The following is a 17131-nucleotide window of genomic DNA, read 5'->3' as shown; positions in this document are numbered from 1 at the left end:
ATAGCTTAAGAATGTGATTACAGAAAGTGCTTGTACATAGTAGGCTACATACGTCAAATTACCCAACATTAATCGATCAAGGTCAGTGCAGTCAATACATGCTAGGGAATCCTCACCTCTTGTTGCGGGGGGCAACATCAGGCATGCAAACAAGGGACATCATAGGTACAGTAATGCATGCGAGGGAAGCCTAAACTCTTGTTGTGGGGGCTGCATCAAGCATGCAAACATAGGACATCATAGATACAGTGTTGCATACTAAAGAAGCCTAACCTCTTGTTGCGGGGGCTGCATCAAGCATGCAAACATGGGACATCATAGGTACAGTAATGCATACTACGGAAACATCACCTCTTGTTGCGTGCGGCTGCATCAGGCATGCAAACATGGGACATCATAGGTACAGTGAACCCTACTAGGGAAACCTCACCTCTTGTTGCGGGTGGCTGCATCAGGCATGCATACATTGGACATCATAGGTACAGTAGATACGTGCTAAGGGACGCCTAGCCACAGGTAGTTACATAGTATGTGGGCAGCGCAAGGCTGTAGGACAAATCAGGTAGATACGTAGCATGTGGGCAGCGCAAGGCTCCAGGCAAAATCAGGTAGATAGGTATCATGTGGGCACTGCAAGGCTGCAGGACAAATCAGGTAGATACATTGTATGTGGGCAGCGCAAGGCTGCAGGAAAAATCAGGTAGATACATAGCATGTAGGCAGCGCAAGGCTGCAGGACAAATCATTTAGATACATACTATGTAGGCAGTGCAAGGCTGCAGGACAAATCATGTAGAAACATAGTATGTGGGCAGCACACGGCTGCAGGACAAATCAGGTAGATACATAGCATGTAGGCAGCGCAAGGCTGCAGGACAAATCATGTAGATACATAGTATGTGGGCAGCGCAAGGCTGCAGGACAAATAAGGTAGACACATAATGTGTGGGTAGCACAAGGCTACAAGCTATAGTCAAAAGGTTTCATTGTGGAAGAGCAATTCCGACAGGACAAAGGAAAAGGCGAACATGTGTACCAGTTGGAGAAGCCTCACCTCACCTTACAAAGGGCTACAACAGGCATCATGTTGATCTGGTTGGTGAGATTATGGAGGGTACGATAGCCTCTCCTACAAGCAGGTAAAAGTTCAGAGGATAATGGCAGTAGGGGGCATGTAGGAGACGATGGGGTCACACCTCCTAATACAGGGGCATCAGCATCAGAAATACCAAAGTCAGAATCAGTTGCCGCCAAGTTTGAATTTCCCGCCAACGTGGTAATCAGGCCCTCTTAAAGTAGACAGACCCAAGAGGCCAATGGAGCAGTGCATCGTATAGAGCGACGCTGTGTAGGCTCACTAAGGATCACACGTAACTCGGCGGGCTGAAAAGGCCAGGTTGAGCAGAAAGGTAAATCGACTGGTGGAGGTGGGTAAGGCACAAACGGCGCAGAGTAAAGTGGCCTCGGCCAATACGTGGTGGCGGCTCGCGAGGGAGGAGCAGATGAGACAGTGCAGCTGAACGGTGATAAAGCGGCCACAAGCCAGGTAGGTAATTGAGGGATGTGCATGGAGTGATGGAGGTGAAAAAGGCAATTAAGAGTCAGAGTAAGAGTAAGAGAGTTGCCTAGATCAGGTGGGCAGATCAGTTACATGACCCTTAGGCAATTCGAGGTGACTTCACCTGATGTTACTCTTACCTTGAGAGTGCTTGAGATGGGAAAGTGGCGCACTGTGCAGCTTACGACCGTTAACTCGGAGGGAGAGCAAAGCGCCAAGGTCTAACCAGGCCCAGACAGGTCCAGACAGGAAGGAACGTAGCCCTTGGAAAGGGGCCGGCGTAGGATCCTTACTGGATCTAAGTTTGGTTTTTTAGCAATGGTGTTAGTGTGTTGGTTTTTAAGGTGTGTGGTACACTTCTCTTACTAATAGAGTAATTAACAAAGGCCGTCATGAAATCTCTCAAGTGCAACACATTATTCCGAGCAACATAAGGAGGAACCCGATCATAAATATGTAGAGTGGGTATGAGCTTTCAGTGGGCAATCGCTGACTTGTGACGTTTATTCTATTATGTTGGCTGCTGTGTCTCTTTAGCCTTGTTTAATGCGCTCGCCTGCTTCGCCTGTCACTCATGCTTTAGTGATTGCGCAGGTGGGATAATACTTTGCACTGGGCTGACAACACAAGCTCATGTGCCTATTGCTCTACTCTGACCAGAGGGTTCCATGTGTTAATATCCCCGCTTAATTATCGGCATACAAAAATACTGCCATATTTTTGCAGCGATATTAAGCCATGGAACCGGCGGGGGACACCCCCACAACCCCCGGTCCCAATAAACCCATACATTATCCCCACTAATAATATTGCCTATGGCCTTATCACACGACCATATATATGGCGATATTATTGGTGGGGATAATATTACCTGATACCAACCAGAGATCCCCAAGCACCAGGAAACCTGGGATGGAGAGCAGAGGACACACCCACAGATTTCTTCAGTCCTGCATCAATGAACAAGCTAAGTAACCAAACAGTCAATCTGTATTGGATATTGCAACCAAGGAAACAAACTCTGAGAGGAATTTGTTATTTTGGTTTGTGATTTCTGATGGAAATATAATGGGACATCACAGTTAATTCAAGTCTTTCAGAAGATTGTTATGTGTGATTCCCTTTGCATTATAAATGAAAGCCCTATACACTTTTTTCCTAACCCTAGTCTCTGACTTAAACCTTTTGTCGCTAAATTAAATACGGAGGATGAACTTTGTTGCATTCATGTACTTGGTTACATTGTTCCTCATGTCTTTGTCTTCACTCTGATTGAAGCCCCTGTTTTGTTTTCAATACTTTTTTGGAAGACTGTCAGCCGTGTGGCCAACGGGGCTTAGCGGAAAGATACTTTGGTGGCCCCTTTTCTCTTCAAGACATGAACCAAGGGTTTGTGATCTTTTTTCAAAGTACATTCTGCCCATCAGAAACTGACAGAAATGCCCAGAGGCCTAAACACTCTATTCTAGGGCTATAGAAAAGGAGACGAAAGGAGAAAGCAGCAATCCCATTGGTATTAGCACAATTGACTTAAAACATTTGATCGAAGAATTTCTTTGACCTTTTTTTTCGGTCAAATTCCATCAAATGTGATTAGGTCAACTATTTTAGGTCGAATAGACCCAAACCATACCATTTGCTCAGCTAATGACAAATAGAAAAGGTCAAAAGGTCCAACAAAGCCACACAGCATGCATAAAGTGTTATCAGTGTGACCAACAATAATGCAATACAAAAATAGCGCCCCACAGTGGGAGACTTGTAAAGAATGTTGCTGGACAGAACGCTTTGCCAAATTCTGCAAGACTTCCACCAACTTCAAACCACAAAGGGGGAATGGCAAATCTGCCCTCACCCACCTAAGGGGCAGCACTTGTGGATGAAAATGATACCCTCTCTAAAGACGGTCAAAATTTAGATGAACTTTGCACCACTGTGAGAGAAGCGGTCCTAATGTTTGGCGAATCAATTCAAGAGAACAAACTCATGACTCTACAGTATTCCATCCATTCAATAGGTGAGGAAGGATAGCTCAGGGGCAACACGTTTGTCTTGGAAGCAAGACAATGCAGAGCAAACCGGTTCAAATCCCGATCCCGCGCTTAATAACCACTCACAGGCATTGAGCGTGTTATAAAAGAACAATTATATATAAGGAATGCAACTTGGCCTCACAGCCGACCTTGACTCTCTCCACACAATTCTGAATGAAACGTGCCGGGAAAAACTTGCAGGAGTAGTACCAGCATTGCAGCCACCTCCTTTGCTCCTGGAGCATATTCCATGTATCAAACTGAAATAATTGGGTATTTCAATGCCACGATGAAATACAAGAATCGCTAGCAACAGACCTTCACCAAATACCCAGAAGTGTTCAACAATAGAGAGTGAAAATGGAAGGTCTACAAACATGAAATTACGCTCAACAAGGTGTCATTAAGTCTGCAGAAGAACCTCAAAACACTACTCTGCAGCATGCTAGTAAATAAAATAGTAGGAGGCAAACTCTTGGGAATGGATCATATCATACTTAACACAAAGCCAGACAATTCCATAAGGCTCTGTAGACTTTAGGAGTTTAAATTGCAACATTACCAAGGACTGCCATACTCTCCTAAACATAGAACTTTTCCACAAGGTTTATTTATTATTTCAATTGTATAGAGCACTAAACCCGGAGGAATCGAGGCGCTAGTTATAGTCTTGAAGCAAGAGGTGAAAAACAGTTAACAACCATGTCGTAGGTGAAAGGGTCTCACTGTGAGGCATTCTTATGAGAAGAGACCCCCCAAAGTCATCTTGTGAGTGAACAGCAGAGTCTTGAGGTGCTTGTGGCATGCCCAATAAGAATGTTCAGCTCTTGCAGACAGTGGTAAGGCATTCCAATTCTTGGTGGCAATGACCGGGAAGCTAGTTCCCCCAGATCTTTGTCGTCTAAATCTTGGGATGATGAGATGGTGTGTGTTCGAGGTATGGGTGGGTCTTGCCGACTGTGCTTTCTTGAATTTCTACAAGAGGTATCTTGGTGCGGTATTTAAAGGTTCCATGTGTTAAATCTTTGCAAAAATATTGCCATATTTTTGAGGCAATATTAAGGCATGGAACCTGCGGGGGACAGCCCTGCAACCCCTGTATTATTTTAAAAGTAGCGGGGGCACCCTTTCTTTAGCAGCAGTGATATGCTCACGTTTTGAGATGTTTAGAGCTGCTCTGAGTGCATTGTTCTGTATCGCCTGCAGCTTGATAATGTTGCGAACAGGCGCGTCATGAAAAAAAACAATAAAATAAAATAAAAATAAATAGTTGCCAGTGATGGGCAAGAGGTGAGTATCGTTCACATAGTTTGTGTAAGAAATGCCCCTGACATCTAGAAGATCAAAAAGGGGTTTGTAAAGATATTGTACAATATCTGGTGACGCAGAACCTCGGGGCACCCTGCAAGTGACAAGGGCTGGAGGGGCAGATGTGATGTGAGAAAAAAATCTCATGGACCGGTTTGAAAGAAAAGAGGCGATCCAGGCAGTAGTTCCGGTGGAAAAATGAGCAGCAGAGCAGATGTGTTGGCACAGGATTTGGTGATCGATGAGATCAAAGGTAGCTGATAAGTCTATTAGGAGGAGGAGTGCTGCCTTGCCAGGATCATTGAGTTTGTCCAGTCTGTGACATTGCCTGGTCTTAACCCAGATTGGCACAGGCCAAGGAGGTTGTTGGATTCAAGGTGAGATTGAATCTGGAGGTATGCTGCACGGTGCAAGATTTTGAGGAGATAAGGGATGGTGGTAATGGGGCGGTAGTTCTTAAGAATGGCCAGTCTAGGGTTATTTTGTTTTAAAATTGTAAAACCCAATGCGTCTTTTAGGTTGGTTGGCATTAAGCATGAAGCAAAAAAGGTGTTGATAAGTGTAGAGATTAAGGGAGTGAGCACTTCCACACAATGACTATAGTGGGGGAAATGGCCCCTTGGCATTTGGAGGGTTTAAGAACTTTGATGATCTGGATGACATCAGGTACTGAAACCGATTTGAAATAGAAAAGCGAGAGGTTTTGCAAAGGAGCTGACAACTCAGCAGCAGGGTGGTCAGGTGGGGCAGTTGTTCTTCGTATTATTCTTCAGCTGATTCCTTTTCTGAAGTGAGGTTATCTTATCACGAAGGGCTTTTTGTATGTTGGAGCAACAAGTGCGGTCTTTGGTGGTGCAGTTAGAGGCTGGCGTACAGGCAATTCAAGTTCTCGTATGAAAACGAACAGCTCCTGCATGCTTGAGGTAGCTTTAGAGATTCCAAAGTTATAGGTAGAACTTTTAGCTAGAAGTATTGCTTGTTTGTAGGCCTTTGCTATTAAGGTGAAGCTAGCTTTGTTGGCTGCTGAGGGGTTATTTCCCCACAAGGTTTCAGTCGCTCATTTCTTAGCATGGTGTACTTTAAGATCAGGGGTAAACCAGGTGTTGCAGTGAGCAGAGGCTTCAGCCTTGCGTTGGGTCATGGCAGCCACTGTGTTAATGGCCAGCGTGAGGGAACGATTGTAGATGTCTACAAGGGTAGCCGGTTCGCTGACAAAGGTTAGTGGGTTGATGAGCTCGATCAGCAAGGGCAAGATACTAGTGGAGGTTATGTTGCGGGAGTTCCAAGTTAGAGTGGGAGGTAGATGCACGGGTATGGTAGGAGCCTGTTGGACACTGGTATGCTGCATATTATGGTCCATCCAGAGGCACAGCAGATTAGTTGTGACACTGATGTTAGAGTTCAGGTCAGTCAGCTAGTCTAGTATACAGCCTTTAGAATGGGTGGGGTTGAGGATTTGTTGCATAAAGCCTAATGCCTCAATAGAGATTTCTAAAGATAATTTATGTCAGAGTCTTCATTGAAACACAAGTTGAAATCCTCCAAAAGAATGGTTTTGGAGGGCGATTTGGAATTGGTGGAGAGTAGTTGCATTATGTCCTCTTCAAAGGAGAGTAGTGGACCTGGAGGCCAATAGACCAAGTGGATACCTACAGTGGCAGTATGCAAGAGGGTTAGTTTAACTGTGAGGAGTTCTGTCTGGATGGTGAGGTTGCTGATTTCTCTAATGTATCTCTAGCTATAAGGGCAACTCTGTCTGATCTATCTTTGCGATATATAGTTAATTTAGGAGGAACAGCTAGAAATAGAGCTGGGCCAGAGGAGTTGCTAGGTCTGGAAAAGATCTGGGGCCAGGCTAATATCGAGACTGCCAGGACTCTGGGCTAGCTAGCCCTTTGGTTGTAACCCCTGAGCTTCTATCCTGGGCTACAACCAAAAGACCCAGGGCTATAACCCCTAAATCCCCCCTTCCAGTGACGCCTCTGTCTTGGCCCGACGTAGCTTGCAGTCATGTTTATGAAATGGCTAACAAATCAGGATCGTAGGAAGAGATGAGATCAGATATATCTAGGCAGTGTGCTGGAATGGTCCTTGCATTGATTAAGGCTCCCTTTAACATTGGTATGGTGGGATTAGCACAAGGCTTATTGTGAGAGGCACGCTTGTTGGTTGAGGTGCTGGTGCATTTTGGATTGCCAGGGATGGGATCCAGCAGATGTTTAAAGCGAATGCCTATTTGTTTTCCCCTCCTGTGACTTTGCGGAGGAGCCGCAGTGGTAGTAGTAGTCCTGTTGGGACTTGGTTCACACATATGATCATTATGAAGGGAACAGGCCTGGGAGGTGGCTTCAGAAGTGAGCATAGTGCAGGGGACAGAGTAGATGTGGCGCGTTAAGAGGTAGTTGAGGAGGATGAGTAAATTAGTTGTTGGGAAGTGTGGCAAGTGGTTAGACGGTGTACAGACTAGTGGAATGCGGCATCGCTGGGCCTGCGATTTCAAGAGAAATAGGGCAAGGAGTTAGTTTGGGGATGAATACGTTTCCTGTGGGGGATTGCCAAGCTGATAAGCGGACGACTTGATGCACATAGTGAATAGGGGCTCTGCTTGTACGTGCTCGCAGGTGCTTATGTTTTTGTAGCAGAGTATCCAACTGGCTGCTTAACAGGTGAGCAGGCTGAGAAGTATACATAGCAAGGTGCGCAAACCTTGCGTTGCCGAGGCACAGTACAGATAGCCAGCATATGACTGTAGTGGGCAGGAAGCCAGAGCATGGCTCTCTTGCGCATAGGGGAGACGTAGGAGATGCACGGATCATAGGGGAAGTCAGCAGGATAGAGAAAGTTCGATGGAGGGATTTGCAAGTGGTGCCCTAGGGCTTTGGACATCGACATTGTCATCTTATTTCCAGTCAGAGAGATGATCACGTACCTTTGGATATGTGCCTGCCGGGGGCCTTCTGTGGCCTGACAAGGTTGGCCAGGTCTCTCATCCGACGGCCTTAGAAACTGGCCTTTGATGGGCTGATTTTCATTAATGAGCATCCAATCGCAGTCGGGCAGAGGCAAGGGCACAGACCAGAACTCCATTGGTATTGCGCGTCAAGCAAATGAGGCGGCCATTTTAGCGGAGGCTCCGCAGTAGCAAACAATAGTTTCTTCCAATGGCCTTAGAAGGTGGCCTTTTGTTGGACCGGCTAGCATCTTTTCCACACTTGACCTTAGGACTGCGTACCACAAGGTTGAATTGCAGGAATGCTGTAGGCGATATACCACTTTCATCACAACCTTCGGCATGTAGAGATTTATCAGAATGCCATTCAGCCTAACCTAAGCAGCATCAGTTTTTCAAAGTCGGATGTACATCAACAACGTCATGTTCCTCCAAAACAACATTTTAATACTCAGACAATTGCTCAACCCAGGGCGACACTGGGGTGTGTTATGGTGGTACTAGAGAACCAGGCACTTAAATGAAAAGGTAGATAAATGTAAAATTGTATATGGAACACTGTGGTAAACCAAAGGAGACCCTGGGCAAAACCCTACTAGACTCCTTCGCCCAAAAAGAAAGATGAAATATGTTCTTCCTGGGAGTACGTGAATATTACTCTAAGTTCGTTAAGGGCTTCTCTGCCTTTGTCAAACCCATGTTCAGAGTGGTAAAGAAATGGACAATCTTCTTGTGGGGCCCTGAACAACAAGGGTAATAAATCACAGGGAAGACAAAGGACAGCAGAACAATGTAACAAGTACATGAATGCAACAAACATTAAAAGGGCCATTTTCAGGTTAACTAAACTTGGCTCGTTTGTGCCCGTACATTTTTTCTAAATTAACCAAATGAGCTGTTGTTCACACAAAGCTAAATATATATAACTAAAATATATGCTTACCTAAATTCTCCAGAGCATAGCGAAAGAAGTAATTGAATTTGATATGTTTATTGCACACTATATCTGGGTTGGGGGTTCTTCCTCTTTCATATTCATTTAATAAGTAGCTGCAATAAAAGAAAGAAAAGGGTAAGAATTAACTTCCATAATGCTATTGCTAGCTATTCTTACAGTGCTTCATTACTACTCGTAAGAGATCTAGTAAATGTACTTGTTTAGACAGGCTATAGATGTATGTAAGTCATGCTTACTTACTCCACAGCAACTCAAGTCCCCTGCAAAATGTGCTGAGATGTCCCTGATATTCAGCTTCACAGGGAGAAAGATTTGAGCAATTTGAGGGGACCCGATGACTGGATGTTACCTGTACTGAAAAGGCTGCAGGAGTATCCATTACGCTCCTGCTTACTCATGGAACGACTCAAGTCAAATTAAACTAACTGTGGTCAGCCAGGTATGTGAAACAGTAATAGCTAAACAATAAAAAATTCAATATTATTTTAGAGTAAAAAACGAACATTAAGTCATACCAACAAAGCATGTACATAGCAAAAAACAGTAAAGTGATAGGTCATGGATTCTAATTCACCTAGAGCATAGAATTTCGGTTAGACTCTTAACAGATGAGTACTAGGTCTATTGTAAGCCATACAAATTAGGAATAAAATAGGTTGGAACAGGTCAAGAAACAGACCCAAAGCACCATTCAGTAAGAACACCTGGAATTACAGTATTTAAGTCTGGATAGGACCCCAATACCCCCTAAAAAACAGAAACAACGTAACCACTAGTGGTTACTAACACTATTGTTTGAGTGAACTTCAGTGATTATACTATAAAGCTATAAGACATCCGAGAACAGGGCCCGTGGTGGACGAGCGGAAAGGTTATTTGCTTGGGTAATTACTTTGGCATGCGACATTGAAGGAGTTTAAGTTTCAAAATGTTTTCACTTAGGAAACAATGGGGTCCGATCCCATAGGTCTGCTGCAGTAATAGGAAAAAGTCTGAAACGTTCCCCTTTTCCCCTAAAGGGGCAGCAAAAGGGGCAACCAGTTAGTTAGAGGGGGCAGGCGATGAGATACCCCCCCAAGTAAAGCTCCAGCCCCGCATCTGAGAACGTCGGCCATGAAAGGCTGGTTGAATGAAGAGCGAAATGCCAACTCCAGAACATAGGATTCAACAGTGGGGGGGGCCACAACACCCCACTAATCATGGAGCAAGGTTACCAATGCAGAAGGAACCGAAGACTAACAGGACCATACGCCTGGGGGACTACTACATAAAGCACTGGACGTGAATAATGTGGTCTAAGAACAACAGCTATATAGGGGAATGTGGGTGTTGTGGCAATTTGGCTGCATACTCCATCTTGTTTTATAAGGGGCGGGGGCTGAGCCACCAGGAACTGGGTTGTTCCAGCTGCTACCAGGTGTACCTGCCTCCCAGTGAGTGGTTGAAGCGAAATGCATATCTCTACACCAGTGATGCTAGGACAGCGGAGGGGATCAGAAAGCCTTTTGCAAACCTCAAAGGTTTGCTGACCACCATTCATCAGGTACGGGAGAGAAGCAAAGACAAGACGCGTACGCTGAGCATTCACAATTCAGACAGAAGCCGGGAGACACACACTCGATATACAGGGGGAAGGCGATAACAAGCATAAGGGACGTGCAGCGCACTCATATACTTACTACTGCACAGCTTTATTTCCTACCGGGGCACCATGGGACACCGCAGAAGATTCACATGAAAATTTCAAGATGGGGCTCACACCACATGGAAGCTTTGTAGCCCCTAAAACTAGAAAAAACAATAATAACCCTTTTAGAATCACTCAATCCTCACAAGAGTTACTAAATTCACCAGGCCATAAATAGAGACTGGGGAAACCCAGAAAGGATAAAAGATCAACAGCAATCATAAGTGCCAAATGATGATCCCTTGTGCAGCAGGGCGAAGGCTACTTCGGAAAAAGTAGCTCACTTGCTATATAAATTGAATCAACACAGTGGGAATGGTGGGTAGAGAAGCGGAAACCCAGAAGAGAAGCAGTAGAACACCCTTCACACCTTAGAATGATATAATGAGCAACCCAGAGGACCACCTGCAGGTCAGCCCCTCTAATAAAATCATCTCCAGAATTAGAAGACCTTTAAATATCATCTGCCTGAAAAGGATCGACATAGAATTGATTGGTAAGGGAGAAATACACATTCCTAAAATGCCAAGAGATAGGCTTCTGGGAGCACTCTGAGAATCGAGAGGTCCGAGGGGCAGATCTCCAATGAAACTAAATGAGAGGTCTCCAACAGACCCCCAGAGAATCCAAAGGACTGAGAAACAGCCCCCCAAAGGTCTGAGATAGATCACCAGAGAATGCAGAGAATTCCTAGGTTTGAGGGGAAGACCTGTAGATAATCCAAGAGAACGGTCTTAGGCTGCAGGCTTTCAGCACATTACAAATAAACAAATAAATAAATGAAAACACAAAACCTAAGATATAGACCTCCAAATACACCAAAAGAGGGTTTCATGAGATCCTAGAGGGACCCTGATCCGTCTGAGGGACAGACCTGCACAGAGCAAGTGAAATAAAATCTATGAAAAGACCCTAGAAACGGTCTGCAAAATATCAAAGAATCTGGAGAAAGGCCTAATGGTGACGTCTCAGAAACAAGAAGAACTTTGGGGTCGAAGAAAGGGAGAAAAGTTGAGAACTCCTGGAACACAAGCAACATGTCTGGGAAAAGCCCACCTGAAACCCCTAAAGGTCTGGAGTACCAAGTCTGCCCCACTTTAGAGACTGTACTGAGAGCAGTGGGTGGCTTGGTACAGGGCAGACTACATCACAGTCTCTGCATGGGCAGCACCCTCTTGCCTTTAGTGTGAGGCTGAGGAATTGTATCAACTTCTCTCTGTATCTGGAGCTACCGCAGATGTGAGGTAGAGCCTTGTTTCTGTACCACTCGAGGGTAAATCCTCACCCAGTTTAGCATAAGGTGCATTATTATTTCTCCTGTGCCTATCAGAGATTCTTATGCTCTTCCCCTGGTTCCCTGATCCATGTACTTGCTCCGAGTGTGGCCTCTGTCCTTCTGCCATTCTTCCTTTACTGGCTCTCTCTTTTTGCCTTCACTGGACTGCCTTCTTCGCTACACATTGGCATTAGCTTCTTGCTCACTCCGGTGTTGGATATTCTTCAACATCTGTGATGTTCAGGTCTGCCAAGTACTACTTGTGATATCCTTGGAACATCTTCTCTATTGCAGTGCCACCCAGTTAAATGTACGCATGGTCATCACCACATTAACAGGGGGTGGTAGTCTCATGGTATTGGGAGTACACTTCACGACGTGCATGGCCATTTCATGTCAGCTTAGTTGTTGTGTATTCCATGACCCAGAGTCTCTTCAACACTGCCCTATATATGCAACATTACGGACCATCTGGCAAGGCAGCACAAAGCAGCAGTGCAATGCCCAGCTTGATATGGACAGAAGACCACAAGAAGCCAAGAGGAAGGCAATGTCAAGGAAGACCCTTTATTCAACTCCATGTACCTTACAGTGGGCGACAACCAAGAACGAAAACCTTTAAAGAGGACTTGAACCATGTCTTCGCCGGAACCATGGGATTTGGGGTTTATAGACTAGGGTTAGCCTAAATAGGTTTAGACTTTTGTTGGCCATTTCCTTTTGAACGTCTGTGTTTTAGAGTAGGGCATCCAGATGAGGACAGTTAACTGTAGGGCAAGGACATTTATAGAACAGACCTGAACACCTGGGAACTGGAAAACACAATTTGTGTTTATTTGCCCCGACACCATCTGTATAGTATTCCCCTGTTTGGTTATGGAATTTTCCATTAGTTTCTGCAGATGTTTGGTCCCTACATGTTGGATTTAGGTCTGGCTACGTGCAAATTGCCAGGTTCCAGCCAGTATGGCCACATCTGGATCCTCATCAGCAGCCTATCTTCAGAAGCAGTCTCCCAAGTGTTTGTAACGCTCACCTGGTATCCATGGGGACATCACTCCGCCTGTTCTGACCTCTTACAACCTCAAACGCTTCCCTGGAGTCTACTCGACTGGAGATTGGGCCTGAAACACAGGATTAGTAGAGTTGAACTCCCTATTGTCTCTGTGTGCTTGAACCCCTTCTTCCCCGTGGTCCAACCCTTCCCTTTGATCCACAGCTCACCTTGTTTTCATGGAAAGTGTGCTCTCCGTCCTGCTTTCAGCGCAGGGGCGCGTTGATTGATGCAGGCTCGTTGTTGCCTAGTTACTTCACTGGCAAGAGTCAGACAGGTAAGTATAATGAGTCTTTTGAACAGTTCTCTAACTTCGTTCCTTTCCTTCCTTAGATGATGGCCGGCGTCCGGGGATGACGACGTGCTACTGAGATGAGTAGCGCTGAAGGTGAGTGAGAGCACGATGCGCGATACGACCCTTTCGGATTTGTATTGAACTGAGTTATTTTTCTGTGTCTTTTAGGTGCCGCGACGTTTTCAGCGTGGATGGCGGTTATGAAAAAGAAACGCGGTGAGTAAGCGCGGTATGTGGCGCCTCTAGATGTTTCCACGCTAACCTGGAGTGTCTTTTCCCTCTTGCAGATGGATGATAAGTTCCAGAGACAGAGTTCCCCCAGTGCGGCTGGGATTCAGGTAAGTGTTTGAAGCTTTTACAGTCTTTAAAAATAAGCAAAGATTTGCTGAATGCTTACTAATGCCTTTTTTCTGTTCTTTTCCCTTTTCCTTAGGAAGCGGCGTGCCGGGATGGGAATGACACCGCCGAAGATGCCCGCAGAACAGAAGAAGCGATGAATGATGGGCAGAAGCGCCGCAAGGTAAGGCTGTTCCTAATGGTGTTCTTGTTCTTGCAGGAGCTGAGCGCAGAAGAAAGATGCAGGCCTACTGGAGACCGATCCGAACACAGTGAGTGTCACGCTGCAGGTGCAGAAAACACAAAGCATGTTTCTCAGCCTGGGCGTGGCTTAAATAGTCTGTGGGTACCCCAGATATCTCTGGGCTGAACCACACCCAAAAGACTAGACTGCACATGCAGTTCTGGGAACCGAAATATGTGGGGGCATCCATCTTGTCCCCATCAATGCACTACAAGTCCAATCCCCAATGTTATCCTATGGGAGTGAGTGAGTCTGGTGCCACAAGCGCCAAGTCTGACTCCAAGTGGGTCTTTGGAGGGATGGAGAGGCCCTTGAGGGCCATGTAGGTGATTGTGGCCTGGCTCCAGCCTGACATCCTGGAGGGCTGGGGACATGAGGGGCAGGAATCATGACAGTGTTCAGGTACAGATTTCAGATTTCAGTAATGCACAGGGTGTCCCACTGGTAATACATTCATCAACGGGCCGGCCTTAGCAGTCCACCAATCACATCACAGGAGAGATTTCTAAGGATTGTTAAAACTACCAAACATACAGGCATTCTTAAAATGGATTAAGATGTGGGATTCTGGAGGACTTCAAACCCGCCTCAGAATGAGCCTGCAACAGCACAACTACCATATTGGCCATGCCTCGTGGTCCACAATGACAAAAGGGATGGCCCAAAACGGAACTTCTAGAAGCACTGCTTAAAAAACACATTGCCACAACAATGGCTACCTATGCTGCACAATTGTGTAGCCAACATTAAATCACAGCTGCCAACAGTCTACTCAATGATGTATTTTCAGGGTGACAGTCACCCAAGGACAAAAAAGGGGTATTTAAAAAAAAGTACTCAGGCACTGCGTAGCCATATGGGCTACTAATGGCAGCATGCCACAAAAAAAAAAAAGGTTACAGTGGCAGCAGGACTTTTGTAAAAGGTATTAACTGAAACCCATTCCATTACCTGCTTCAATGGAGCGGACGTTGCCCACACAGCAGCAGAAATTCTTGATGCAGGTATGCAGTGGATGACTAACGCCAAAGTCAATAATCCACTCTGAAATTAATTTGTCTCTACCACCACCCGATCTTTTCTTGCCTTCAGCAATCACTTCCTTGTTTATTTTCAGTAGTGTTAATGAGAGCAAGACCAGAGGAGGGCTAGCCATGTAGTTACAGACGCCATGCTGAGGACTAGGATTGGCAGCACCACACAACATTCCAATAAATGCGAATATACAATCTACCACCCAGACATTCTTTACATCCCTGTTCTGGCAATTCTATAACCTAAAAAACAGGCAGGCCTCTAATAGAGGGACATGTAAGAGGCATCAAAACCGATATAAACAACAAAGCTTTCCTAACCAATGTCTATGTTGATTCAGAAAAATATTAAGTATTTGATCCGACAAATGTTTTATTGGCTTTACACATATTAACAAAAGTGAATACAAAACCCTACAATACCTTTGGGAACACACAGCACATACAAGAACACACAAATAACAAAAGTTACATTTCAAAGCATAATTCGAGGTCTTGAAAGCATGCTCAAAATGTTTCTAGTGGAATCCACCATATAAAAGGTGTCACATAAGAAATTATAATTTGTGTAACCAATCGGTCCATGCTATGGAGGGACACAAAGTCTCTCAAAAGCGCGTTTTCCTTAGTTCTTAATATGTTTCATACTTGTACTAATTGAAGACAATTGACCGGTGTCTATTTCCCATTGTGAATCTGGTCCATATTTCTGCTGAGCGAGTCCGCCTGTTCGTTCCTTACTCCTGGAAGGTGATGAGCTACGATAGATATATCATGTTTCAGAGCCCAGTGCCACATCTTTTGAGCTTCGATGGAAAGGGTTCTGGTTTGTGTGCCGCCTTGCTTCCTCAAGTAAAACATCGCCGTGGCGTTGTCCGTCAAAACTCTCACCGTGGACCATCTGATGTGAGGCAGGAACGCCCTCAGGGCCCAGCGCACTGCTCTCAGTTCCAGAACGTTGATGTGCAGGAGAGATTCCCTCTAAGACCAACGGCCTTGTGTTTGCAGAGTGCCCATGTGTGCCCCCCAGCCAGTTAGGGACGCGTCCGTCACTATGGTTAACCGAAACTCCGGCTCCTGTAGGGGTTCTCCTTTGGATAGATTCTGGACGCTTTTCCACCACTGAAGAGCTAATAGGAGCTCGTCGTCGTCGACGGTCAGCTTGTCTGACCAGAGGCCTTGAGCCTGTGTCCATCGGTCCGCCAGAAATGGTTGCACTGGCCTCATGAACAGTCGGCAGTTGCCCACCAGAGGAATGCAGGATGCCATAGCACCCAGGATCCACGTATATTTTCTCACTGACAGTCTGGTATTGATTTTCAACTGACCTGCCAATCGACTGAGTTTGGTGATCCTCTCGAGGGATGGTTTCACTAAACCTGACTGGGTCTCGAACTGTGCGCCCAGGAACACCAAGCTTCTTGACGGTGTTAACGAGGATTTATCGAAGTTGATCACAAACCCCAGCCGTTGTAAGAGGTTCACGGTGGCCTGCAGACTCCTGTGCGTCAACATAGGGCAGGACCCCCTCACCAACCAGTCGTCGAGATACGGGTATACATGATGGCCTTGCCTTCTCAGCCAGGCTGCCACCGGGGCCAAACATTTTGTGAACGTTCTGGGGGAAGATTTCAGTCCATAGGGAAGTACTGTGAACTGGTAGTGAGTCCGCCCTACCACAAACCTTAGGAACTTCTTGTGTCGCCGACACATCGGTATGTGGAAGTACGCGTCCTGCAGGTCCAGAGACGCCAGAAAATCTCCTTCTTGAACTGACCGGATCATTTCTTGGAGCGTGAGCATTTTGAACTTTAGCTTTTCAACGATTTGTTTAGCTCGCGCAGGTCTAGGATGGGACGCCACTTTCCGTTTGGCTTTTTCACCACAAAGTATCGTAAATAAACACCTTGACCCCTTTGTGACGACGGAACCAATTCTATAGCACCTTTTTGTAGCATAAGTGCTACTTCCTGCTGCAACACGCTCAGATGGGATTGAGCTACAAACGCTGGTGGAATGTGCAGAGGGTTGCTTTTGAATTGCAGGGAATGTCCGTATTTTACAGTGTCCAACACCCATTGATCTGTTGTTATTTGCTCCCATTCGTTGATGTAACATGATACTCTGCCCCCCATAACGTTCCGATGCCCGTCATTGCTGGTCCTTGGTCTGCTTATCCCTCGTCGACGAGTAACCTGCTCTCTTCTTGGGGGCCTGGTAGTCCCGGCGATGTTTAGCCGCTTGCGAGGCTCGTCTGTAACCCTGGGAGGGGTATGCTGGCCTACTGAAGGATCTATCCCTCGATGCCGAGAATCTGGAATTTCCTGATGCTCCCCTGAAGGGACGAAAAGACCGGAAACTGACCACTCTGGAGGGCGCCCAAGGAACGCCCCGTGTC

General features: G+C 45.9%; 1 protein-coding gene across 3 annotated transcripts in view; it reads right to left on the bottom strand.

Moving 5' to 3' along the window:
- Positions 1 to 17131, bottom strand: part of TRMU (tRNA mitochondrial 2-thiouridylase) — an 852019-nt gene that overhangs the window by 490590 nt on the left and 344298 nt on the right. For all 3 annotated transcript variants that reach the window (XM_069629233.1, XM_069629231.1, XM_069629232.1), the window contains exon 3: positions 8793 to 8899. In XM_069629233.1, coding sequence (XP_069485334.1) covers positions 8793 to 8899 — 107 coding nt within the window. The remainder of the gene's footprint in view (positions 1 to 8792; positions 8900 to 17131) is intronic.

This window comes from Ambystoma mexicanum, chromosome 12 (assembly GCF_040938575.1).
Source record: "Ambystoma mexicanum isolate Mex_15411 chromosome 12, UKY_AmexF1_1, whole genome shotgun sequence".
In the NCBI taxonomy this organism is placed as follows: Eukaryota; Metazoa; Chordata; class Amphibia; order Caudata; family Ambystomatidae; genus Ambystoma; species Ambystoma mexicanum.
Note: the sequence above shows the minus strand (reverse complement) of the source record. Positions and strands in the feature narration are given on the sequence as shown.